Here is a 23,316-nt window from a genome sequence, read left to right as displayed (position 1 = left end):
CCGGATGAAATCCAGAATATACAGAAAAACGAATGATGTCTTACTCATAACAGAAAAAAATAATTAAATGAATAGTACAAAATCGTGATGGAATTATAAAAAGTTTTTTTGCTCATTCTTTAAGATCTCTTAAAACACTGAACCGATTTATTATCAATTTTAGATATTTTCAATTTTGTTATCAAATGTATGTCTATGGATGGTTCTAGACTTTAAATGTCCCCTTCCCCCTCCCAAACTTTTAAAAGATAGCCCCAAACAATAGATCACAGAAAAAGTCAAATATCTAGTTAAAATATTGTTTTTTAAAAACATAAATAATTTATAACTTCACGAAACCTTTTTAATAAATTTTTCAGACAGATAGATAACGGAACTAGAGAAATGGAGAAAGAAAGAGAGAGAAAGAGAGAGAGAGAGAGAGAGAGAGAGAGGGAGGGAGAGAGAATGAAAGAGGTACTACAGAGAGAGAGAGAGAGAGAGAGAGAGAGAGAGGGAGGTAGAAAGAATGAAAGAGGTACTACAGAGAGAGAGAGAGAGAGATTGACAGGCGCGCTAGAGCGCAAAAATGTTAACAGGAAATTATGCATTCATTTGAGGATACATATTCACATATTTTTTCGAAATCTTGTAGTTAAATATTCATTCAAAATTTATTTGTAAGTCCTTTAAGATCTCGCTTACCATTGAACTGATTGAGTTTTTCAATATTAGGCTATTTTAAATTAAGGTCTAAGGATGGTTTTAGACTATAATTGTACCCAATGCTCCTACTTTGAAATATAGCTCCTACAGGTGAGAACTGAAAAAAAAACGATAGTTAAGTTTCGAGGCGAAGGAATGAAGGAGAAAATTAGGGTGGGTACCCTAAGTTTAACAAGCATAATTTTTAATTCTGTGGCTTAAAAACTTTAGTGATTGTAAAAAAATCTTTATTGAAAGTTCACCCTTTTCTGTCATTAATTTCAATCTGCAGAAAAGTTAATTTAGTTGTTTTTAATTTGAGGTAAAAATAAATTATAAATCCATTGTCTTATCCCTTAAAATTCATGGATTAAATAAGTATAAGTAAATTTATATGTTGGTTACTCGCGAAAGGAAATGATTCAAAAGGGCACGAAAAAAGAGAGAAATAAGTGAAAATAAGAAAATAAGAGAGTAAGGGAGAGAAAGATAGAAAGAAAGAGAGAGGGAGAGTGAGAGAGAGAGAGAGAGAGAGAGAGAGAGAGAGAGAGAGAGAGAGAGAGAGAGAGAGTGAGAGAGAGAGAGAGAGAGAGAGAGAGAGAGAGAGAGAGAGAGAGAGAGAGAGAGAGAGAGAGAGAGGGAGAAAGGGAGAGAGAGGGATGGAAGGTGGAGGGAGCGAGAGAGAGACAAATATGTGGCATTCAGAAAAAGAGAAAGAGAATAAGAGACTAAGACAGAGAGACAGAGAGAGAAGGAGAAAGCGAGAAAGAAAGAGAGAGCGGTGATAGGATAGATAGATAGATATTAAGAATTTTTGAGGGGACAAAACTATGTGTGAAATTATAAGTTGGTTACTCGCGCTGGAATTTGATTCAGTCACGCACGAGCGGTCATTCTGCCACATTGAAAACATTGATATGTCTACCTGTGTTTTATTTTATTCCTTTTTAAAACAAAAAAATAATGTCTCGAGTATATTTCAATAAAATTATTAAAATTGTATATCTAATTCTGAAGCTGTTTACAGTGCCGAAAAAAATAACGCCATACTGGCCTACCATTGGTCAATAAAACTGTATACTGGCCTGCCATTGGTCAATAAAACTGTATACTTGCCTGCAAATGGTAATTTAGTCTGTGCATTAGCCTATCTTTTGCAATTTGTATTGCATGACGTCATAAAGAGATTCTAAAGTTCTGTTGGATGGCTCTTAAAACTGTTTACTTTTTCTTTTTCAAACATTTTGGGCGAGGTCAACTTCCCCAAAAAACCTTCACCTGAAGTGTCCATAAAGGCCTCTATATGCGTAGCCGCTATTTTTGATATAAAAATGCAAACACATATTTTATTTTTAAAAATTAATCAAATTTTTCAAAATTGTATGTTTTTCCTTTATTAAAAATAAAGATTTAATTTTTTTTCATTATGGCTTCGAAACTGAATAATGTCCAGTGGATTAGAACCGGTTTTCAGCCATACTGTAAAATCATGTACGACATTAAAGATAATTTTCCAAGATTGATCAAATAGAAATTTTAAAAAGTAATGCCATTTTTGTTAGCCGTTGCCTTCAACCTCTCCAGGCAAAATTTTTGCTTAATATCCGCGGAAAGCTGGCTATAATACTATGCAATAAATTGTTAGTATATAAATTTTAGATAACAGAAACTAAATAAAAATGTCCCGAAAGAATTCGCGTGCTAACCTTCTATCTGGCAGAAGTTCTAGGTATAAAATTATTTATTATCAAATTTTTAAAAATGTTCTAATCTCTAACAGATGATAAAATAACTCCTAAAAATAGACAACTTTATCTAATATTAAGACAAGAATAAGGCGTGTTCTTAGAGTTCATTAGGAATATGAAAACAGTCGATAAAAGTATGTACATCCAAAATGATGATAAACAAAATCATCACTTCTTTAGACTTAAAAGATTTTAATTATTGGTTGTTGAGTATAGGCAATCATAGTAAACCAATGTACCCAACATGAAAGAAATTGTTTAGAAAACTGTTGGTTCCTATATAATTTAAAGTCTTCTCTCTCTCTATCTCTTTCTCTCTTTTTTTCTCTCTCTCTCTCTCTCTCTCTCTCTCTCTCTCTCTCTCTCTCTCTCTCTCTCTCTCTCTCTCTCTGAATTAGAACCGGCTCTCACGGCTCTCAGCCATACTGAAAAATCATGTATAGCATCATAATACAAACAATTTTACGCGAAGATCAAAATAAAATAAAGTTACATTTTGGCTCCTCGCGGCTAACAAAACTAGCTTTAATTTTAAATGTTTTTTTTACTATCCACGGAAAGCTGTCTATTATACAATTATTGTGCAGGTGTGGATCTATGGAGCCTATGGATTTTCTTATAATTTTTATTTTTCTATCCACGGAAAGGTGTCTATAATACTATTATTGTACAGATGTGGATCTATGGAGCCTATGGGTATTCTTATAATTTTTATTTACTATCCGCGGAAAGGTGTCTATAATACTATTATTATGCAGATGTTGAATTATGGAGCCTATAGATATACTAGATGAGGAGACAGAATTTAAACTTTTTATTTTACTATCCGAGGTAAGGTGTCTATAATATTATTATTGTGCAGGTGTGGATCCATGGGGCCTATGGATATTCTGGATGAGGAGACAGAATTTAATTTTATAATTTTTATTACACTATCCGTGGAAAGGTGTCTGTAATACTATTATTGTGCAGGTGTGGATCTATGGAGCCTATGGATATCTTGGATGAGGAAACAGAATTTTAATTTTATAACTATTATTTTACTATCCGCGGAATGCTGTCTATAATACTATTATTATGCAGATGTGGATCCATGGAGCCTATGGATATTCTTATAATTTTATTTTACTATCCGAGGAAAGGTGTCTATAATACTATTATTGTGCAGGTGTGGATCTATGGAGCCTATGGATATTCTGGATGAGGAGACAGAATTTAAACCTTTTATTAACAGGTACAATCCTTATAATAAAATAACAGGATGTTTGTCTGTCTGTCTGTTCCGAAAGATCTTTCTAACCTCTGATGTGATATGGTTCTCCTTTACAGGAAATATGCTCAATGTCTGGGTTTATTTGTTTATTACTATTTTGGGGAAAAAACCACAACTTTCCCTCAGAAAAAATTATCCCACCTGAATTTTTGGGTATAGTCCTTTCCACGACATCCCTCCATAAGGGGCGATTCGTCGTATTTTTAAAATGGCTTTTTATAGGTTCTTTTAGGTTAGGTTAGGTTATATTGTGTTAGGTGATTGTCCCACAGGGTTAGGTAATTGGCCCCGCATGGTTAGAGCCCCCCGGAGAAATAGGAGAAAAGCTACTGTGAAAAATACGAAGAATCGCCCCTTATGGAGGGATGTCGTGGAAAGGACTATACCCGATTTTTTTTTACTTTTTTAATCTAAATAAAAAATGGGTTATCGAATTCAATTGCCCCTACTCAAGTGCTCTAGAGGTCTCTTTGGACGTAGCCGCTAGTAATGGATATATTATTTCTTGGATGTAAATCAGATTTTCATGTTTTCTAATAACTTGCATCTGGCTCAAATGACGATCTCCTACATCCCCTATCTTTTCCGTATAAATCCATTCATATCTTAGTAAAACTATCTATCTAACGTTTATCTATAAATATATCTCCATATCCACCCATCTATCTATTTATCAATCTATCCATCTATCTATCTATGTATCTATCTATTTAGACAAGAAGTGCTAGCTGAAAGTGAGGAAGAGAGTGAAAGCCGTGTCATTTCACCCCAGCCCCAACGAGACAAAGGAATGTTTATAATATCAATTTGAAAACAAAATCCTATAAGCTTTTCTAAAAGGTTTTATTGATCCTTTTTTTTGTTTTCTCATTTTGTTTTTTTTTCGATATGTTTCTTGCCTTGTGACTGTGGCTTAACACGTAGCGATCCGCTCGTTATCGGGAAGGTGATAGGTTAGAATTATAAATAAAGACGTTAATAGTAGTAAGTACAGCTGCTTTGTCAGGTGCGCTGCATACATTGTTACAGTAGGGGGAATGCCTTGGCCCAAAACAGGCGCAACTTATTACCATGCACAGTTATATTAGGAACTCCAGACAAAGGTTCTGCAATCATAAAGTTGGTTGTCTGTTGAGTGTTTCCCTACGTTATACCCAATGCAATTGATCGCGTTACACTGCAATTCCCACGCACAATATTTTATTGTTTAAGGGGGCGCGGGGAAGACTCGAAACGTCACCTTGCCCTAAAAAGTTTCAATGTAAACATATACTGAAGGTTCCCGACGTACGTCCATCTACTCCAACTCTAATTGTCCCTCAAGAACTTGGTCCAGACGTTCCTCTCCCACCCGTGGTGAAATGCTGAGGCCAGATGATGAGGTAATAAATGTATAAATATAGATGTATAATTCAGACAACTACCTTGCTCTAAGTGATGGAGACACTTTGACAATTTGTCTGCCCGCAAATTGCTTTTGTAAGGACTCAGCTGTGTTAGTTTTTCCGACTCTATTAGCTGATTTCAAAAATCCAATACAAAATCGGGATAGGGTCCCCGCCCTGTGTGCTAAGCTAAAAAAAGCTCATGTCCCCTTTATTCTTTTACTTTAATGATGAGGTATAATTAAAATCATTGTCTACTTTATATCTAACTAGCGGCTTCGCCCCTAGCCTCTAGGGGCTTTGCCCCAAGAGGTGATAAAAAAAATTAATATTTATTGTTTTTAGTGAGAGAATGTTACTATTCTTTCATTCAAAATAAATGCTGGAATAAAAAATATTTTTTAACAAAGGACCTAGGAAATCTTCAGCAAATAAAAAAAAAAAAAAAAAAAAAAAAAAAATGGGGGGGGATTTTTTTGTTTTTGGGGGGGTTGGGGGTGTCCCACCCCCCAAGAAAATAGCTTAAAACCACCACAGGACCAATAGGTATATACCCTGAAGAGTAGAATCCGATCGGTTCAGTGGTTACCGAGATCTTAAGGGACAGACAGACAGACGGACGGACAGACGGTCAGACGGACAGACGGACAGACAGACATCGTCCTACTTTGTATTATAGATTATCTCCTTATTTTTGTAAAAAATAATCTTCAAAATACTTTTGTAAAAATCTTCCAAATGTTTTTGTAATTAATATTTAGCATAGGAACAAATTCAACAATAGTTTATTTCGAGCATCATTAGAATGTTTGAAAAGAATCTTCATATATAAATACTTGGTAATCAATAATATCTATATTTATTTCATATGCTAGCAGCTACGCCCCTAAAAGACATTCATAGGGCGGGAAGTTGACCCTCCTCCATTTTTAATTTTAGTTTTAAGAGAAAAAATTTGAAGTTATACACACAGACGAATAGATAGATTGTAATTAGTCCAAGTTTTTTATTTTTGATAGATTGATAAACAGATAGATAAATATATAGATTATATTATATTATTATCTTAGCTTGTAACAGTACATAGAGGTGGAATGACAATGACAATCCCCCGACGTTTATCTATCTACTAAATAGATAGATAGATAGATAGATTGATATTTACTTTTATTTTAGCTTGTAACAGTACATAGAGGTGGAATGACAATGACAATCCCCCGACGTCTATCTTTCCACGTACCCCCGGTTCTTATCGGACATCTAGATGAAGAAGGTAATCAATTTATGTATTTTTTGCACTAACTTTTCTGCCAATGAAAAATAGAATGCTTGGTTTTATGACTATACAGATAAGAGAACTTCTAATCCAACTTTTTCTCCAATTTTGATACAAAAACATCTAAAGTTAATTATGGTTTAAGTTTTCCCTTCAATTTTGCACTATTTTCTTTAATATTGGATATTTTTTACTCGTGTATTAATATTCGTTTTAAGTTGTGGAAAGGTTAAAAAAGAAAAAGAAGTATTAAATACTTTTCTTTGGTCAAAGATACACAAATAAAACATTAATTTGAATATCATAACTTAAAATTTTACTCGTCTGATGCAATATAAAAGTAGTTTAAAGTCACTTAAAAAAGCATTTTTTAAAAATAACTTATTATTTTTCCCTAATTTCTTTATGTTTGTAATAGTCTTTCGAATTTTTAATAAGAATCTTAAGTAACTGTGTAAGATCAGTTATTCATCTGTTAATTATATCCTCCTTTGCTTTTACGGATGTTGCCATCCTTGTTCTAATATCTTACTTCGTATTAGTGTACAACATATTTCGTATCAAATATGTATCTATATCCACGGATGTTAAGGAATATTTTATATAATCTTATATAACTAAGTTTAGACCCAAAAAAAATAGAAATGGGACAATGGGATGTTTATTAACTAGTCCTCAAAGTCTTATCATAATGTTATCTCATTCTAAACAACTTTGTGAACTTTATTGAATTTTGATTGGTTGGTTCAATGATTTGAGTGTCCAAATGTTTCAACTAATTGTAATCTACAGGAAGGGTATTTTTTTTGTATTTTCATTTGGGATGTATATAAACTTATGTGCCATTGTCTTATCTACAAAAGAACTTCGCCAACATCAACAATTTCGTTAGCTTCAAAATACAATCATAAAATGATAAAACAACTCAATAGAGCTAAAATCAGACTCGCTAACCGCTGAACCGATATGGTTCTCCTTTACAGTAAAGCTTTTTAGGGAAAAATGACCCTTCCACAAAAAACTATTTTCTTTCTAAAACTCAAATCAAAAATTAGGAGGGGATCGACTTTCTCCCTCCCACCTTAAGTGCCTCTAGGGGCGAAGCTGGTAGAAAGTATAAGAATAAAAAAATATCCCTTAATCCTGGCGTATGTGATCAAATTTGACGCCGGCTAAGTATTTTGATTGAATTCTAAAATGTACATCAGACACTACACACACACACACACAAACATGCACACACTCACACACACATACTTACACGCACACACACATATTCACAAACATACACACACACACTCACACGCACACACACATACTCACAAACATACACACACACACTCACACACACACACACACACACACACACACACACACACACACACAAGCAGTTTGACACTAAATTAAACGAGATATAAAATAATGAAGCAAAATTTTTTAAAATTTCTGATACAGACAAAAAAGATATAATAAAGTAAGTTATCCTAATATTTAAAGAAGTATTTTTGTTCTCTGTAGCCTAAGATTTCAATAACTACTAATTCTATGGGAGCCTCACAACGGTCTTGGGATGGTTTAAGGTTTTTTTTTTTTATTGCTTACCCTACCCTAAATGCTAGGGGCGCAGACGTTTATGTAATGGGTAACTTTACTAGAAATTTCAGAGGCATATTACAAATGAATAATCCAATCAAATTAAGAAATAACTGATGTACATGTATAGTAAACTGGAAGAAAATTAATCAGGGGATATTTAGAAAAAAAGTCAGCTGTTTATCATTAACAATATTTTTTTTTGTTTTTCCTTATGTGAAAGTAACATGATGTCTGTTTCATTGTGAATGTGTGTCTGTCTGTACCGTTATCCGTAACTGCTTAACTAATATGGTTCTCCTTTAAATTGTAGCTTTTCATAAATCCTTGGAAGGTTTATAACTATTATAGGGGAGATTTCCACCACCCTTCCAAGAAAAATCGCCTATTGAAATTTTTTTTTATTTCTAAACATTGAAAAAACACCAAAATGAAAACATGGTGTAATTTTTTAGAAGGTTAACAGCTCATATAGAAAAACTCATAAGCAGGAAAATTCGAGTTATAAATTCTTGAATACTTTTAAAAGATAAAAATAAAAATAATGATGTTTAATAAGCCTTCATTTTTACTATAAATAGAATAGACCATAAATATTTTCACTATGCAGGTAAAGTCTAAAATTTTATTTTCTGCCCGTCCGTCTGTCTGTATGTCAGCTAAGTTTAGGGAGAGTCGTTATTTTCTCGGTTGTTGTTCAAGATACACGACTAAAATTTTTGAGCATCCATGATATTATTTACGAATTTACTTTCATAGACTGGAGGCTGATTTTTTTTGGTTAAGATTTTCTTAAACAATGATCAACTACTCTATAACTACCTTGGTCCGCCAGTATGTCTATAATGCTCTAGAGAACATCAAATTCCTAGAGTGAAAATGTATTTTTATAACCTGCTAGAATAGATTTTTTTGGTGAAAATTTTGCTGGCCAATGCGAATATGTGTACATACTATGTGTAAAACTTTATCCGTTGGTCTTTGGATACTTCTCTGAAATACATTAAATTGCTTCTAAACCGATAAATATCCACTGGATTATAACTTGTTCGCAGCTATACTGAAAAATCATGTATAGCATCGTATTACAGACAATTTTCCACAAAACTTAATTTTATCTTACAATTTTTCATTTGAGCTGTATAATACGATGCGAAAAATAACTATTCTTTAACATACTTTAAAGTAAGGCTAAAAGAATTTCATACAATTATGAAATAAAGCTTAAATATATATTCATAGTTTTTGATTTAATTAGATGCGAATGCTAGACAACTTTTTGGGGCCTATTTGAGTATTTAACACATGCTAATCAATGTGTTTTACATAGTAGCCATAATCAACAAACATAAAAAGAGATTTTTGCTATAAAAGATTGAAAAAAGTATTTTACCACTCATAGAAAGCAAAGATAACCGCTGGATTGAAACCGGTTCTTAGCCAAACTGCTGAAAAATCATTTTTAGCATCGAATTACAGACAATTTTCCACAATTATTAAAATAAAAAGCATAAAATTAATACAAGTTTGTTAGCTCGGATCTAACAAAACTGGTTTTAATCTTATAATATTTCATTTGAATATCCGCGGAATGCTGTTTATAATACGATGCGATAAATAACTATTCCATGTTAAAAAGTTATTTATCTGAAAGTTGGGGCGCTATCTTATTTTTTACTTAGCGGATTTTTACGATTTCATGAATATTTACATTTTTTTTACATACAGGACGCATTTGTGATTTTACAATTAAGTCAATACAAAAAATTGCGAAGCTTTTATATCAAGCAATTAATGTACATCACCAATGAAGATACACAAAATTACAATTAGGTATTGAGACGTTTGGACTCTCAACTTTATGACCAAGTAATCAAAATTTAAAAAACGTTTAAAGCCAACGATTAAAAAAATGTCAAGTGTAATATACAGACCCCCAAGTGTTATTTTAGATTTATTTCGCTTGTTGCTTATACCTTATTCCTGATAAAATTCGAGAATACCTCAAATGTACAAAATTATATAAACAAAACAAAATCAGACTCCTAATTTTTTGTATCATTGAATAAACTTCCGACGCATCGGTTAAATTTGACCTTTCACTGTCAAACTAGATTAAAAAGTACGACAAAACAATTTGGGGATGATACACTTATTTTGCCAGTTGTCCCTTATAAAAACCCAGGAATCGTAAAGAAATACTCATTTGATTTACCATTGATTAAATGAATAAGACTATGCAAAAAAATTGATTTACATCCCCAATGATGTTCAACAAAATTACCCCTTATTTAGATTTGTGGTTGAAATGTGTGGACACTCAACTTTATGGACCAACCAATAAAAGTTCAATTCAAAGTCTCCAAAGTTGTTGAGCTAAAAAATTAGAAAACGTTCTTTAAAACGTTATTTGGGGACTTTTATAATAAACAGCTGAATGTTCCCTCCATGATTAACAAAATTACCCCTTGTTTTGATTACAGTTATTGGTGAAAATGTGGTATACAAAAATCAAATTACTAAAAGCCACCAAAGATCATGTTTATAAAACTTTGGGTACTAATATAATTTCATTTCAATGTTCCCTCCCTTCCAGAGGATGCTACCTATTTAGATGGTTGATTATCCTATGCGCGGTATGAAGGATTTTACCCAATTTTAATACAGGCGAGACTTTGACTTTTTTCACGAGATGAAAGTAAAAAATTACATTATTAATTGACTAAATATCAACAGGCTATTCACTTGAATAAACCAGATCTAAAATTCATTAACTCTTTTTCCCCCAGAATTTAGAGATTAAAAGCAAATTCTTTCTATTTAATAAATTGATAATAAAGTAATTTAGGATCTAAAGATTTTTACTATCATTTTCCTGGTTGTCAAAAAATGATTTTAAAAAAAATAGTTTATTAAATATTAAAAAAGTTTTTATATAAAACTGTATTTTTACCCACATTGTCTATTGTATTATGCATGTCATAATGCATCAACTTTTTTACACAGTTTTTTTGATCTCACTAAAGCGTTTGATGTTATGCTAACAGCTTTCATACTTTGCCTTTTATATACAATACATTATTATTTTGCATAAAAGATAATGGTATGAAAAACAAGGATGAAAACATCAATGAAAGCGAAGCTCTGAAACGGTGTGACAAACAAACATTAACAGAGTGTCAGAATTGAATAAGCAGAATATAAATGTATAAGTCTTAACAAAATTGTAATTAAAATTGTTGCAAACTGCTTAAATACAAAATAATGTTTAAGGACATACTTACCTTTTTAGGACTTGATTATAAAGATGCTTCGCTTATAACATTTTACTTTGTTGTAATAGGAACCATTATTCCAAAAGTTAGATGAATAGAATAATTATATCACATTAAAAATTGTTTAAAAAATGATAAAAATCAACATCTTCTATTATATAGATATTCTGGTAACGATTTACAGGGAGCACCATGCCAAGTTTGAAATCGATAAGACAATTCTAACATTGTAACTAATGTTTAGGTGTAGAGAAATGTGACCAGATGTGTAAGGAGGGATATCAACCTGAAGAAATTGTGGAATTCTTTAAAACCTGGGTTTCAACAAGGCATATCACTATAGAAAAAAAAGTCTTATAAAGAACCACAACTTTTTTTCTTATTTTATTTATGAAATACAATTGTTTCACTAACAAATAGATCATCTGTTTTGATTAGGATGTTAAAAAATAAAAGTTAAAAAAATATATGCTCTTGCAATTAAAATCTTTTAAAGAGACTGAATAGGAAGTTAGGAAAACGTGTTAAAAAATGTTAACACCCGCTTCAAGCTTTTATCTGGTTTATTAAGTAAAACAACCTTATATTAGGGCGCATTGAAACGGGTTCTGATGATGCTTTTTTCAATTATAGACTTTGAGTGTGGTGGGGTAAAATCCTTAGAGTGTAGAGACAACTAGTTGTAGCTAGATAACTTCTTAAATCGTTACTTGGTTATAGTTTGACTAATTAGTTTAAAAATAAGGTACCTAATTCTTTATCTAAAGTAATATGCGTTACTAGGCAAAAGGTGGAAATGAACTTGAGAAATCTTCTTCATGGCCTCAGCAAATCTGAAAATGTAAGATTTCAATTTTATTACTTAAAGAGTAATTTTTATATCCAAAGCATTTTGTTCCTGTCAATTTCATGCTTTTATTAAAGCAACAGGATTTGTGTGTGTCCGTCTGTACTGAAAGATCTCACTAACCGCTGAGGCGATATGGTTTTCCTTTACAATGTAGATTCTCAGGTCCTAGGAAGGTTAAAAGCTGCCAAGATAAATCGTCCCTAGAAAAAAAATACTAATATGAAATGGGTCGAAATCACCCCCCATCACTCATCCATACTAGGGGCGTAGCTGCTAATTAAATCAAGCACTACATAATGTAGTGATAATAATATCGGATTACAATGAGAGGACGGTTAATAACAACAAAGGGGTCCAAGGCATTTACAACATCTTAACTCATATTGCACGACCTTTGTCTGAAAGTCTGTGCATGGTAATCAGTTATGCATATTTTGAGTATTGCTTCAGAAGGGTTTCATTTTTTAAAGTCTATAATCATGAAGCGGTTTAGCGTAGATTTGTCCCATTAACTTCCCAACGGCGAAGATCTAACATTACAAAAGGTCTAGTGTTACATAAGACCCAACCTTTACAGAGGCCTAATACTACCAAATTAATAACATACATAGGTAAGTTTTGTTAGGTTAGGTTATTCGGCTGGAGGACCGATGTAATTAGATCTTTTGTAGCAACTCCGTTTTGATAAATTATCTACAATTTTGCAAAAAGCGTATTGCAAATAGAATATTCAAATATTCAATTTTCTTAAATGTTTAGTAATTTTGTTTATGCATGTCTAGAATTCTTGCATACTATGTTTAGTGGCGAAGCTACTCCATAATAAACATTTTGCCTGTTTGTCCGTTCGTAACGCTATTCCAATCTTTTTGTCCATTTATTTTTTTGTGCTTCGCTACTTATGGATGTTGTCATCCTTGTTTTCATACCAATTGTATTTCACTATTATAAGGTAGCACAGCTTAACTGTATTCATCTGTTGCGAATGATCTCGCTAACCGCTAAACTGATATAGTTCTCCCTTACAGTTAAGCTTCTTATAGTACCAGGAAAGGTTTTTAACTATCTCTACTCTCCAAATACTTTTTTACCTTTTCTTTTAAAAACTTTAATTGTAATCCCACCTCCACTTTAGTGATCCTAAAGGCCTCTAGGGGCGTAGTCGCTAGTGTTTACTAAAGTATTACAAATGAAAGCTGTGATATTGTAATTATGTGAAAGAAATACAAAACGAGAATTTGGATCATATAATTCACTTGAATTAATATATAAGAAACTGTTATAAATATTTTAATATATTAATATATAAATATATTTAATATTGTACCTTGAATTTACTTGGTTTTTACAGGGCAAATATGTTGAAACTACGACACCAATAACCCAAGAAAACCCGCCGCAAAGAAAGTTTGGCACGGCCCAAAAAGCCCCCGCTGGGGCTGTTGAAACAGAGGGACCTACAGAAGCCGAAGGGGACCAACTTTTGGAATCTTTCAATAATCTTTCTCCTTTAGTAAGAAAAAAAAATCCAAATGTCTAAAAAGAGTTAAATGGAATATATAAAAGTTGATAATAAAATTGAAATTTATGAATATATAAACTTAAATAAATGTTCTGTAATTTTTAAAACTGAATATAAATGATAATAATTGAATTTCAGGTTAAATAATTAGATTTAGTTTATGATACAAATAATTAATCAACTTTAGCATTTATGATTGGGTTAGATCTTAGACAGAAAATTTTCTAGTTATCTAATTATCTTTATACTCTATCTATCCATAATTTATCTACTTCTTTTTGCAACTTTTAATGTATAGACCTTTTGTCTATCAATATGTGTTTATTAATCTATCTATTATTTAGGAGAATATGGGTATTAACCATCCTAATTTGAACAAGAAAAAGTATCTATCTATCTAATGTTCATATGTTTATCCATCAATGACCATCTATTAATCTATCTATATATATCTAGGAAAAGATGGGTATGTTGAATAAGAGATATAAGTTTTCCGGAATTTTAATGTAGGGAGTAGATTAGAAATCTGCATCAAATTTTAAGGATTTTTTATAAAATAAGCGGAAATACAAATTAAGTTAATTAATTTTGGCATCCGTGATTGGTGGAATTTAAAAATCTGCGCTCTGATTGGATGTCGTACATCATTCAACCAATTAGAGCGCAGGTAGTTTAAAATCCAACTATCCTATTGGTCAAAATTAATTAACTTAAAATTTATTTCCGCTTTTAGATAAAGAATTATACAAAAAACGAATTTTAGAAAAATCCTTAAAATTTGATGCAGATTTCAAATCTACTCCCTACATTAAAATTCCGGAAAACTTATATCTCTTAATGTTGAAGGCATGTTAGCTAACCATCAATGTTCATCTTTTTATCTAATAATGACCATCTATTAATCTATCTATTCTCTTTGGAAAAGATGGTTAGATTGAAGGCAATGTTAGAAATAATCCAAAAACTGAAATAAGGACTATATTTTTATCTAATGTGCATCTATCTATTAATCTATCTATTCTCACAGGAAAAGATGGGTATGTTAAAAACATGTTGGCCAATCACAAATAAAAAAACTATCTATCTAATGTTCATCTATTAATCCAACCATGTCCAACAATTAATCTATCTATGTATTTCTAGGAAAAGATGGGTATGTTGAAGGCAATGTTAGCCAACCACCCCAACATGAGCAAGAAAGACTTTTTAGACCTTGTCAAAAATCAGGAAAACAATCTTTGAAATTCAAAAGTAACATATAATATTTTATAAAAAGTAGTCTAAAGCTTAACATTTCAATAACTACTGAACCGATTGAGTTATCTATTTTAGGTGAGCTTTACATAGATCATGCATTGTTTTAGGCTATTTTGTATTAGTTTTGGGATGTTTTCATGGTCCATATCTGCCCTTTCGAATACAAAGCCACTAGATGCTAGTAATATTATATGTTAAAATCTAATTTAAACAAGGATGATAACCTTAAAAGATATAAATGTAAGATCAAGCATAATAATGATTTATACGAAGAAACAAAACAGTATGTAAAGTTGAAGCAAAATTGCTTTAATATAGAATGCTGTTTTGGAAAATACTTAGATTTTTTTGACTTGATCATAGAGTTTACCTTAATATCCAAGGAATCATTATACAAAATATGAATTTAAAATGTTGCTCACTAGTTTGGAGAAGCAGCTTGCTCAGAATTGGAGAAACTAATGGCCCAGGGAATGACAATGGAGGTACCATAATTATCTATCTATCTATTTATCTATCTATCTATCTATCTATCTATCTATCTATCTACCTATCTATCTATCTATCTATCTATCTATCTATCTATCTATCTATCTATCTATCTATCTATCTATCTATCTATCTATCTATCTATCTATCTATCTATCTATCTATCTATCTATCTATCTATCTATCTATCTATCTATGACTGCTAGGAGGCTATGGAGGCCTATATGAACTCTGCAGAGAAACGAGAACAAGAGGAGAAGAAAGGAAGATTGAATAATATTCTGGATGATCCCAATTTATCCCCTGAAGAAAAACTTAAAGTAAGACATTTTTGTTTTAGCAGTTGATGAAATGTTATAGTTTGATTAAATTAACCAATCAAAATACAATAAGAGCACCCAAAGTTTATTAAACAACAAGTTTTAGCCAGCTAATGAGATGACATGATTATAAAACTTTGGGTACTTTTATTGCATATTGTTTCAAAATCTGTTTCAAATCTTTTTTTAGCTTGAATTTTATTCTTTAAAAAGGGTAATTTTGTTTATCGTCATTGTTTATCAGCTTTTTCATGATTTACTAACTTTATTTAACCAATAAGCAATGAAATAATTCCTTTTTAAAATTAGGCCATGATGAATGAACTAAGCCCCGAGGAGCAGAAGAAATTGGCGGAACTTTTAAAGTCCGGACTTTCACCCGAGGAGGCTATGAAACAATTTATGAAGGTATAATGGGATTGATAGATTTTTTTATTTTAATTATCTACAAACATACATATATGTCTTAGTTTCTCTATTAAAAAGTTATTAAAAGTAAAAATATTAAAATCTTCAGTATTAAGAAAATCCACGAACCTAATTGGAAATGTATTATTGTTATTACCAGGTTCTTACACCAGCTTATTATTTACTTTAATAAAGTGAAACTTGTATCTGGCTAAAATAACCCTATCTTCTCTTTTCATACTGGATAAAGTAACTGACCAATAAGTGATGTTCATTTTAGCAACCTAAATTGAAGTTATTTTTTACCTGTCGTAATATCCAGGTATATTCTATTTATTTTTTATAAAAACTCGGATCGATGAGTATTAAGAATAGCCACGCTCCTTGTGGTTAATGTTACCATAGACGTCCAAGGGTTTAGATAATGGGGTGTTTTGTTTACCCCCCTCATACTTTTGGTACCCCTTATTTTAACCCCACTCAAAATAATTAAGCTTGAACGTCCCTTAACACTTAATGTTATTCCATTTACTCAGGAAGCTCAAAGACAGGAACAAGAAAAGATGAAGTCACTGCTAGAAAATATTATGAATGATCCCAACATGAACCCAAAACAGAAACTAAAGGTGAGATTGGTCCCCAAAGTTTTATAAAGACATTTGTTAATACTTTGAGGACTTGATTTTTGAGTACAAAGAGCAATAATAAAACTTTTTCACAAATATTTTGATCTACAGAAAGGATAATTTTGTTTATTATAATTGGGGATATACAGAAATTAATGTCTATTGTCTTATCCCTTAAGATCGGCCTGAATTAATAAGATTGTTACTGAACCCTTTGACTGCATGACTTTTGTCTGTTAGACCTGTTATAAACCCAATAAGACTCATCATTTGCTATGGCAGTGTTTAAAATATTCAAAAACCGTTGTTATATTGCTTTTTTGGACGAGAAACAGTTGTGATTAAAGATAAGATTCGCTGTTAAAAAGTCAAAGTAATGTATTAGATAAGAGATAGCAGAACAGAATATAAACATCCATAAGTAGCGAAGCAAAACAAAATTACTTAATGTACATACGGACAAAGTGAGTTAGAGAGAAAGATGGAAATAAATCCTAATATATAAATTAGTGAGTTTTTTTTATATGTCTGTAGCTAAGGATCTCGCTAACTGTTGAACTGATATGGTTCTCCTTTACAGTGGGTCTTCATATATATCCGGGGATAGTTTGAGGCTATTTTTTTTATAAATAACTCTGGGTGTGGTTTTATGCTATTTTTCTTCCCTTCTATATCCCTTCAATTACAGAGCCCCTAGATGCTAGGGGCGCATCCGCTAGTATCTTTTAAAGTATGACCCAGAAACAGGCAGAAAAAAACAATGTAAATTTTCAGCTGTCTATCTTCAATAGCAGCCGAGAAAAAACCATATGCCCCATAGCTTCACGGACTGACTGACAGACAGTGTGAATTATAGAGTAGCTTCGCTACTAATAAAGGCTTGTTAGATAAATTTTCGTGTAGAACTGAGACAGAAAAATGAGTGGGAAAAATTTCATTTATCTTTTTCACGTGGAATTGAAACAAATTTGTCAGTAGATTCAAGGCTAGAAGGATGGGGAAATTATTTTCTCATATTCATTCGAATCTGGTGGATATGAACCGGTTCTCATCTATACGAAAAAACTATGTCTAGTATCGTATTATATCCAGCTTTCTACGATTATAAAAATGTGCAATCATAAGATTAAAACCAGTTTTTTTAGCCCGTGCGTTCGGCACCTCGGGGCTTATAATTGTACATTCTATATTCGCGGAAAGCTGTTTATAATACAATGCGAGAAATAACTATTACAGTATGACTTCGAAACCAAATAATATATGCTAGATTAGAACCGGTTCTCAGCCATACTGCAAAACATGCATAGCATCGTATTACAGTATGTAAGTCAGGACCTTCGGCCCCTCGGAGCTATGAAAACTGGTTTAAATCTTATATTTTTTCATTTTAATATCCGCGGAAACCTGTTTTTAATACGAAGCGATAAATAACTATTCCTTATCCCAGATATATCCTAAATAGTTGTATGTTTTGAGTGATGTCTAAACAAATATGTTTACATCTTACATTCTCAATGTCATTTCTTTTCAATATTATAACAATACAATAAGGTATGGACCTATGCTTTGATTCTAATGTTATATAGTAATTTAACAAATCTAGAAATGACCAAAAATGTCTTATTATCCAGGGAAGGAGAAGACAGTGGTCTGTTTATTACACAAGTCCCAAAAGTCTCATAATAACGCTTTCTTATTCGTTGCTTAACAACCTTGGGGACTTTTATTGAATTTTGATTGGTTGGTTCAATACGTTAAGTGTCCAAACGTTTTAACCATTAAGTTTATGTATTATCATTGGGGATGTACATCAATTTATCGGCCATTGTCTTATCCCTTCAGATCCCTGTCAGAAATGTCTTATTGTCAATGTCACACAAGCGTAGAAATAAAACAATTTGTTATGGTGTTTTTACATTGTGCCTGGATTCTTTTAATTAGTTATAGCAAAGAAATAAAAGTACACTACATAGTACAGATTGCTCAAATTTAGCTATGTCTAAAACTACAAGCCAGCTAGTAAAGCAAAAGATTTTTTTTTGCTTTTTCTCTAAGTAGCGCACTGCAAACCCTTATTAATTAAAAAGTTTTATCCTTTGCCAACCCCTGAAAAAGAGCCTTACCCCTGCAGTCCCTAAATCTGAAGTACTTCAACCCTGTTGGACTTTCTAGTAAGGAATATACCCTAAACTAATCTGTCATAAAGTAAGAGGAAAAAAACTCAAAAACCACACTCTTTGTCTTTAAATTATTTTAACAAAACTATTATTTTACCTAATGTAACTAAGCCTAAAATAAGCTACAACGTTTTCATAAAGATTGTCTTGTTTCAAATTTTAAGATTTTGTTTTGCTTCTAAATCTATACATCAAAAATAGATCATTAAATTTATATAAAAAATGTATTTTATAAATTTATAAAACAAATAGCTTAATTTGTAATTTAAACTTATCTTTTAATTTTTTTTGCAAGATTGTAAAAACACTTGAGCGTAGAGGTAAAAGAATTTATTTTGAGTCACAGGTGAACAAACACTAATTAATTGGAAAATAAGTAGTTTTAAGTCACAAAATATAAATCTAAAAGAAGATAATGTATATAGTTTAAAATTCTGAAACACTATTTTTTTTAAAGATTCTAATTGATCCTTTACAAAAATTACATAATTTTTAAAAATAGTGTTTTTATATTTCCTTTTTCTTTTATTTTAAGGCCGAATTTTCGTAATTTTGTTTAAAATTATTGATGGAAAAGTTTCTACAAACCAATCACGTTTAAAGCGCTTTAAATCAATAAATGCGCAATCATTGGGGACTTACATCTCATTCTTACATAGTAAAGTTTTAGGAAACAAATTGAATTAAATGAATAGAGGGGACCCGAGCTATATGTAATTCTCCCCTCAGGGCAGGGACCCTATCCCGATTTAGTATTGGGTCTTTAAAATCAGCAAATAGCGCCAGAAATATAAATACAGCCGAGTTTCTACACAAGGGCAAAAAGCAATTAACTAGCATACAAAAGGGTTTTCTGCCTGTTGGGGCAGATAGTTGGGTGGATAATATATCTATACTTATACATTTATTGGTAACAAAACATTTCAGAATGTGCAATATTCCTTATTGAGTTATTTTGAAATGTTTTGTAAATGTTTGACAAATGCACAAATTGCAAATTGTTTAGATAAAAGTGTCAATAATAAAACGCAGGGATTAGGGAAGTAAATTCTGAAACTTTTGGGTGCTTTTTCAAAAAGTGACTGTCGAGCACCCCCTGCTCTACCTGCGGTGCCCCAATCATTCAGGGCTACCCAGTACATAATATAACCTTAGTCTAACCTAACCTAAATTAATAAATAAACAAACAAAAACTACTCTCCCCCAATTTTTTTATTTTAATCAACAAAAAAGAGGAGGAAAGTCACTTTATACTTTAAGACAGTCTTTTTTTGTGCTCTATTTGAAACATTATGTCAAAATTATATTTTTCTGTAATTTACTAGTTCCTAAATCCCTGCTAATTCCTTGTAATAATGAAAAGTTTAAAAATGTGTTAGGTAAGAAAATATTTGCTTTACGAGGTCAAATAATTCAATTGTCAATTATTTATCGTATTGTATTATAGATAGATTTCCGCAGATATTAAAATGAAAAATTGTAAGTTTAAAACCAGTTTTGCTAGCCCCGAGTTAAGTCTGTAATGCGATTTTAAAAATGATTTCTTAGTAAGGCTGAGAAAGAGTTCTAATTAAACGGATATTAATCGGTTTCGAAGCCATATTGGAATATATATGTACATATCTTTATATAAAAGTAGCTTTTTAGTACTTAAGATCTCTGTAACAATCGATTGTCCTCTACTTTTCAGGGAACATACCTACAGTAACTGTAATGTTTTTTAGATATTTTTATTTGGAGATTTTTGCAGGTTTTTTTTCTATTTCTGTGGAGGGTGTTGATACCCTCCTCCAAAATAGTTACAAACCCCCCCCCAGGACCTATGAGAAGCTACATTGTTAAGGAGAACCTTTTCGATTTTATCCTTCGGTTCAAAAAGACAAACTCATAGACATATGTTACTTTTATATAAATATAAAATATATTTAGGCCATGATGAATGCTCTAAGCCCAGAGGAACAGGCTAAATTACAGAAACTTCTGGATTCTGGTTTAAGTCCCGAGGAAGCTATGAAGGTAATAAAATACAGATAGATAGGCCGATGGACAGTAAGGTAAATAGTTAAATAGTAATATGGATAGATAGAAAACTATGTAGTTAGATAGTACTGGCTTAATTAAGAACTAAATAAAGAAAATTCTGGTTTAAGTCCTGAGGAAGCTAAAGATAGATAGTTTAATAGTAGGATGAATAGCTGAAAAGATGAATAAATGGATAAGAATGACATACTGAAACCCCGCCCTTTTTTTTCAAATTAATGTAAAATAAGGGGGGATTATATTTTTCTTTCCCCATTCGGGGTCTATGGCTGCTATGCTTCTAAGTGCTTTATATAACCTAGCATAACCTGACCTAAAACAGTAAATAGAAAATTGAAAAACGACCACTGAATAATAATAAGGGATTGCGTAAAAGGGGTGGATTTGGAGTATTGTTATTTTAGCCAGCTGAGACTGCCAATTTATTAGTATTTGAAAATCTGGTGCAACATTCAAGTAATAATATATCCATTTTTGTAGGCATATCTGAAACAGTTGAATGATAAGCTAGCCAGCGATACTGAATCAATGATTGATGATATTCTTAACAATCCTAATCTTACAGCTGAGGAAAAACTTAAGGTATATACATATATCTTTCTATCTATCTATCTATCTGAATCAATGATTGATGATATTCTTAACAATCCTAATCTTACAGCTGAAGAAAAACTGAAGGTATATCTATCTATCTATCTATCTGAATCAATGATTGATGATATTCTTAACAATCCTAATCTTACAGCTGAAGAAAAACTTAAGGTATATCTATCTATCTATATATCTGAATCAATTATTGATGATATCCTTAACAATCCTAATCTTACAGCTGAAGAAAAACTTAAGGTATATCTATCTATCTGTTGATCTATCCATAAATATACCTATCTACATAACGAATTTCACATCAGTGTATGTATCCATGCAAGATTGAATCTGAGATAAATTTCTTTTGGCACCTGAGGGAAGGGGGAAGTCGACACTCCATTTTAATTTTAAATTTAAATTTAAAGAAAAAAAATTTAAGGGTAAAGTTTAAAATAGTTATATAAGAAGTTTCACTGTAAAAAATAAAAAATGAATGAAGCTATATATCTATTAATAATTTATCCAACTATCTGTATAAAAAAAATCAATCTATTCATCTATTTAGATTCTTCAGAAGGAGATACAAATTACTTACATTACTAATCATACTATTATCTATCTCCATAATCTATCAATCTATCTATCTATTAATATTTTATCAAATCTATCTATCTATACAATCAATTAATCAATCTATCAATCTATTTAGATTCTTCAGAAAGAGATGTCAGCTGCTGACAAGCAAAGACTGCAAGAGTTATTGTCTTCAGGGATCAATACTTAAAAAAATAATTGAATTTTTTTTCCACAATTTTTACTGTAAATTTTTTAGCTTCAAATCTTAAACTGGTGATAAAATACAGGAATGGAGAAGACATTGGGATGTTTATTACACTAGTCCCCAAGTTTTACAATAACATTTTCTAATTCGTTACCTGCTCAACAACTTTGGGGACTTTTATTGAATTTTGATTGGTTGGTTTATTAAGTTGGGTGTCCAAACTTCCAACCAATAATTGTAATTTTTTGTATCATCATCGGGGATGTACATCAATTTATCTGCCATTGTCTTATCCCTTTAGATCCTGGATCTATGTTCTCTAGTTACCATAAAATTTCTTTAAGAAAATTTAAGTTTAAGTATTGAACTATATAAGGTCTGAGTGCTGAAGAGGCTTTGAATTTGCTGAAACAGGTGACGATTTTGTATTTATACAACCAAGCTAAATTCTCATAGATTTTTAAGTAGCTAAGCTGCTCTATAAATCGGAAAGTCCGTCTGTATGTCCGTCCGTCCGTTCCCTACACCAGTGATAAGTATCCAGTATATAGTAATTGAGGTTAAATGAATGTATTTTTTTGTGAAGATTTGTTTGGGAATGTTTAATTCTTCTATTGGTCTATCAGTCATATTTTTAAAGACTTCGAGATTTTATAGCTATCTATTTTTATGACAACTGAATATCTTCTCTTTTAATCACAATGTCCATTTGTCCATCCGTGATTTTTTGTGCTTCGCTACTATTTATCACTATGACAGGATTAAACTAAACTAAAAAAATATAATTTTGTATCAACAATTAATACTTAATTAATCTAGATGCAAAAATATATTTTTTAGAGAACAAAATCTTACTTTTCTAGCTAAGTGAAATATAAAAGTTTACAACTGTGTATAAATACTATTGAGTTTCTTTTATTAAATTATTTTCAAAAAAATAGAAAGTAGAAATATTTTATTTCAATTTTATTTTTTTCTCTGAAAGAAACGAATAAAATATATCTGAAGAAAATTAATATGACAA

At 31.3% G+C, this 23,316-nt stretch overlaps 1 protein-coding gene across 1 annotated transcript in view; it reads left to right on the top strand.

Annotated features, from left to right (window-relative positions):
* The first annotated feature begins 2,341 nt into the window (after positions 1-2,341).
* The window catches only part of LOC145334460 (uncharacterized), a 39,814-nt gene continuing 18,839 nt past the window's right edge, over positions 2,342-23,316 (top strand). The window contains exons 1-16 of the mRNA XM_080179924.1: positions 2,342-2,413; positions 3,601-3,666; positions 4,420-4,495; positions 4,986-5,087; positions 6,267-6,363; positions 11,479-11,563; positions 12,018-12,075; positions 14,750-14,833; positions 15,289-15,348; positions 15,559-15,672; positions 15,982-16,080; positions 16,617-16,706; positions 20,813-20,899; positions 21,404-21,505; positions 22,221-22,282; positions 22,670-22,706. Of these exons, the coding sequence (XP_080036050.1) occupies positions 2,364-2,413; positions 3,601-3,666; positions 4,420-4,495; positions 4,986-5,087; positions 6,267-6,363; positions 11,479-11,563; positions 12,018-12,075; positions 14,750-14,833; positions 15,289-15,348; positions 15,559-15,672; positions 15,982-16,080; positions 16,617-16,706; positions 20,813-20,899; positions 21,404-21,505; positions 22,221-22,282; positions 22,670-22,706 (1,269 nt within the window). The 5' untranslated portion in view covers positions 2,342-2,363. The remainder of the gene's footprint in view (positions 2,414-3,600; positions 3,667-4,419; positions 4,496-4,985; positions 5,088-6,266; positions 6,364-11,478; positions 11,564-12,017; positions 12,076-14,749; positions 14,834-15,288; positions 15,349-15,558; positions 15,673-15,981; positions 16,081-16,616; positions 16,707-20,812; positions 20,900-21,403; positions 21,506-22,220; positions 22,283-22,669; positions 22,707-23,316) is intronic.

Source organism: Acartia tonsa, chromosome 12, assembly GCF_053477335.1.
Source record: "Acartia tonsa isolate MP-2025a chromosome 12, ASM5347733v1, whole genome shotgun sequence".
NCBI lineage: Eukaryota > Metazoa > Arthropoda > Copepoda > Calanoida > Acartiidae > Acartia > Acartia tonsa.
This window is presented reverse-complemented; position numbering and strand designations above follow the sequence as displayed.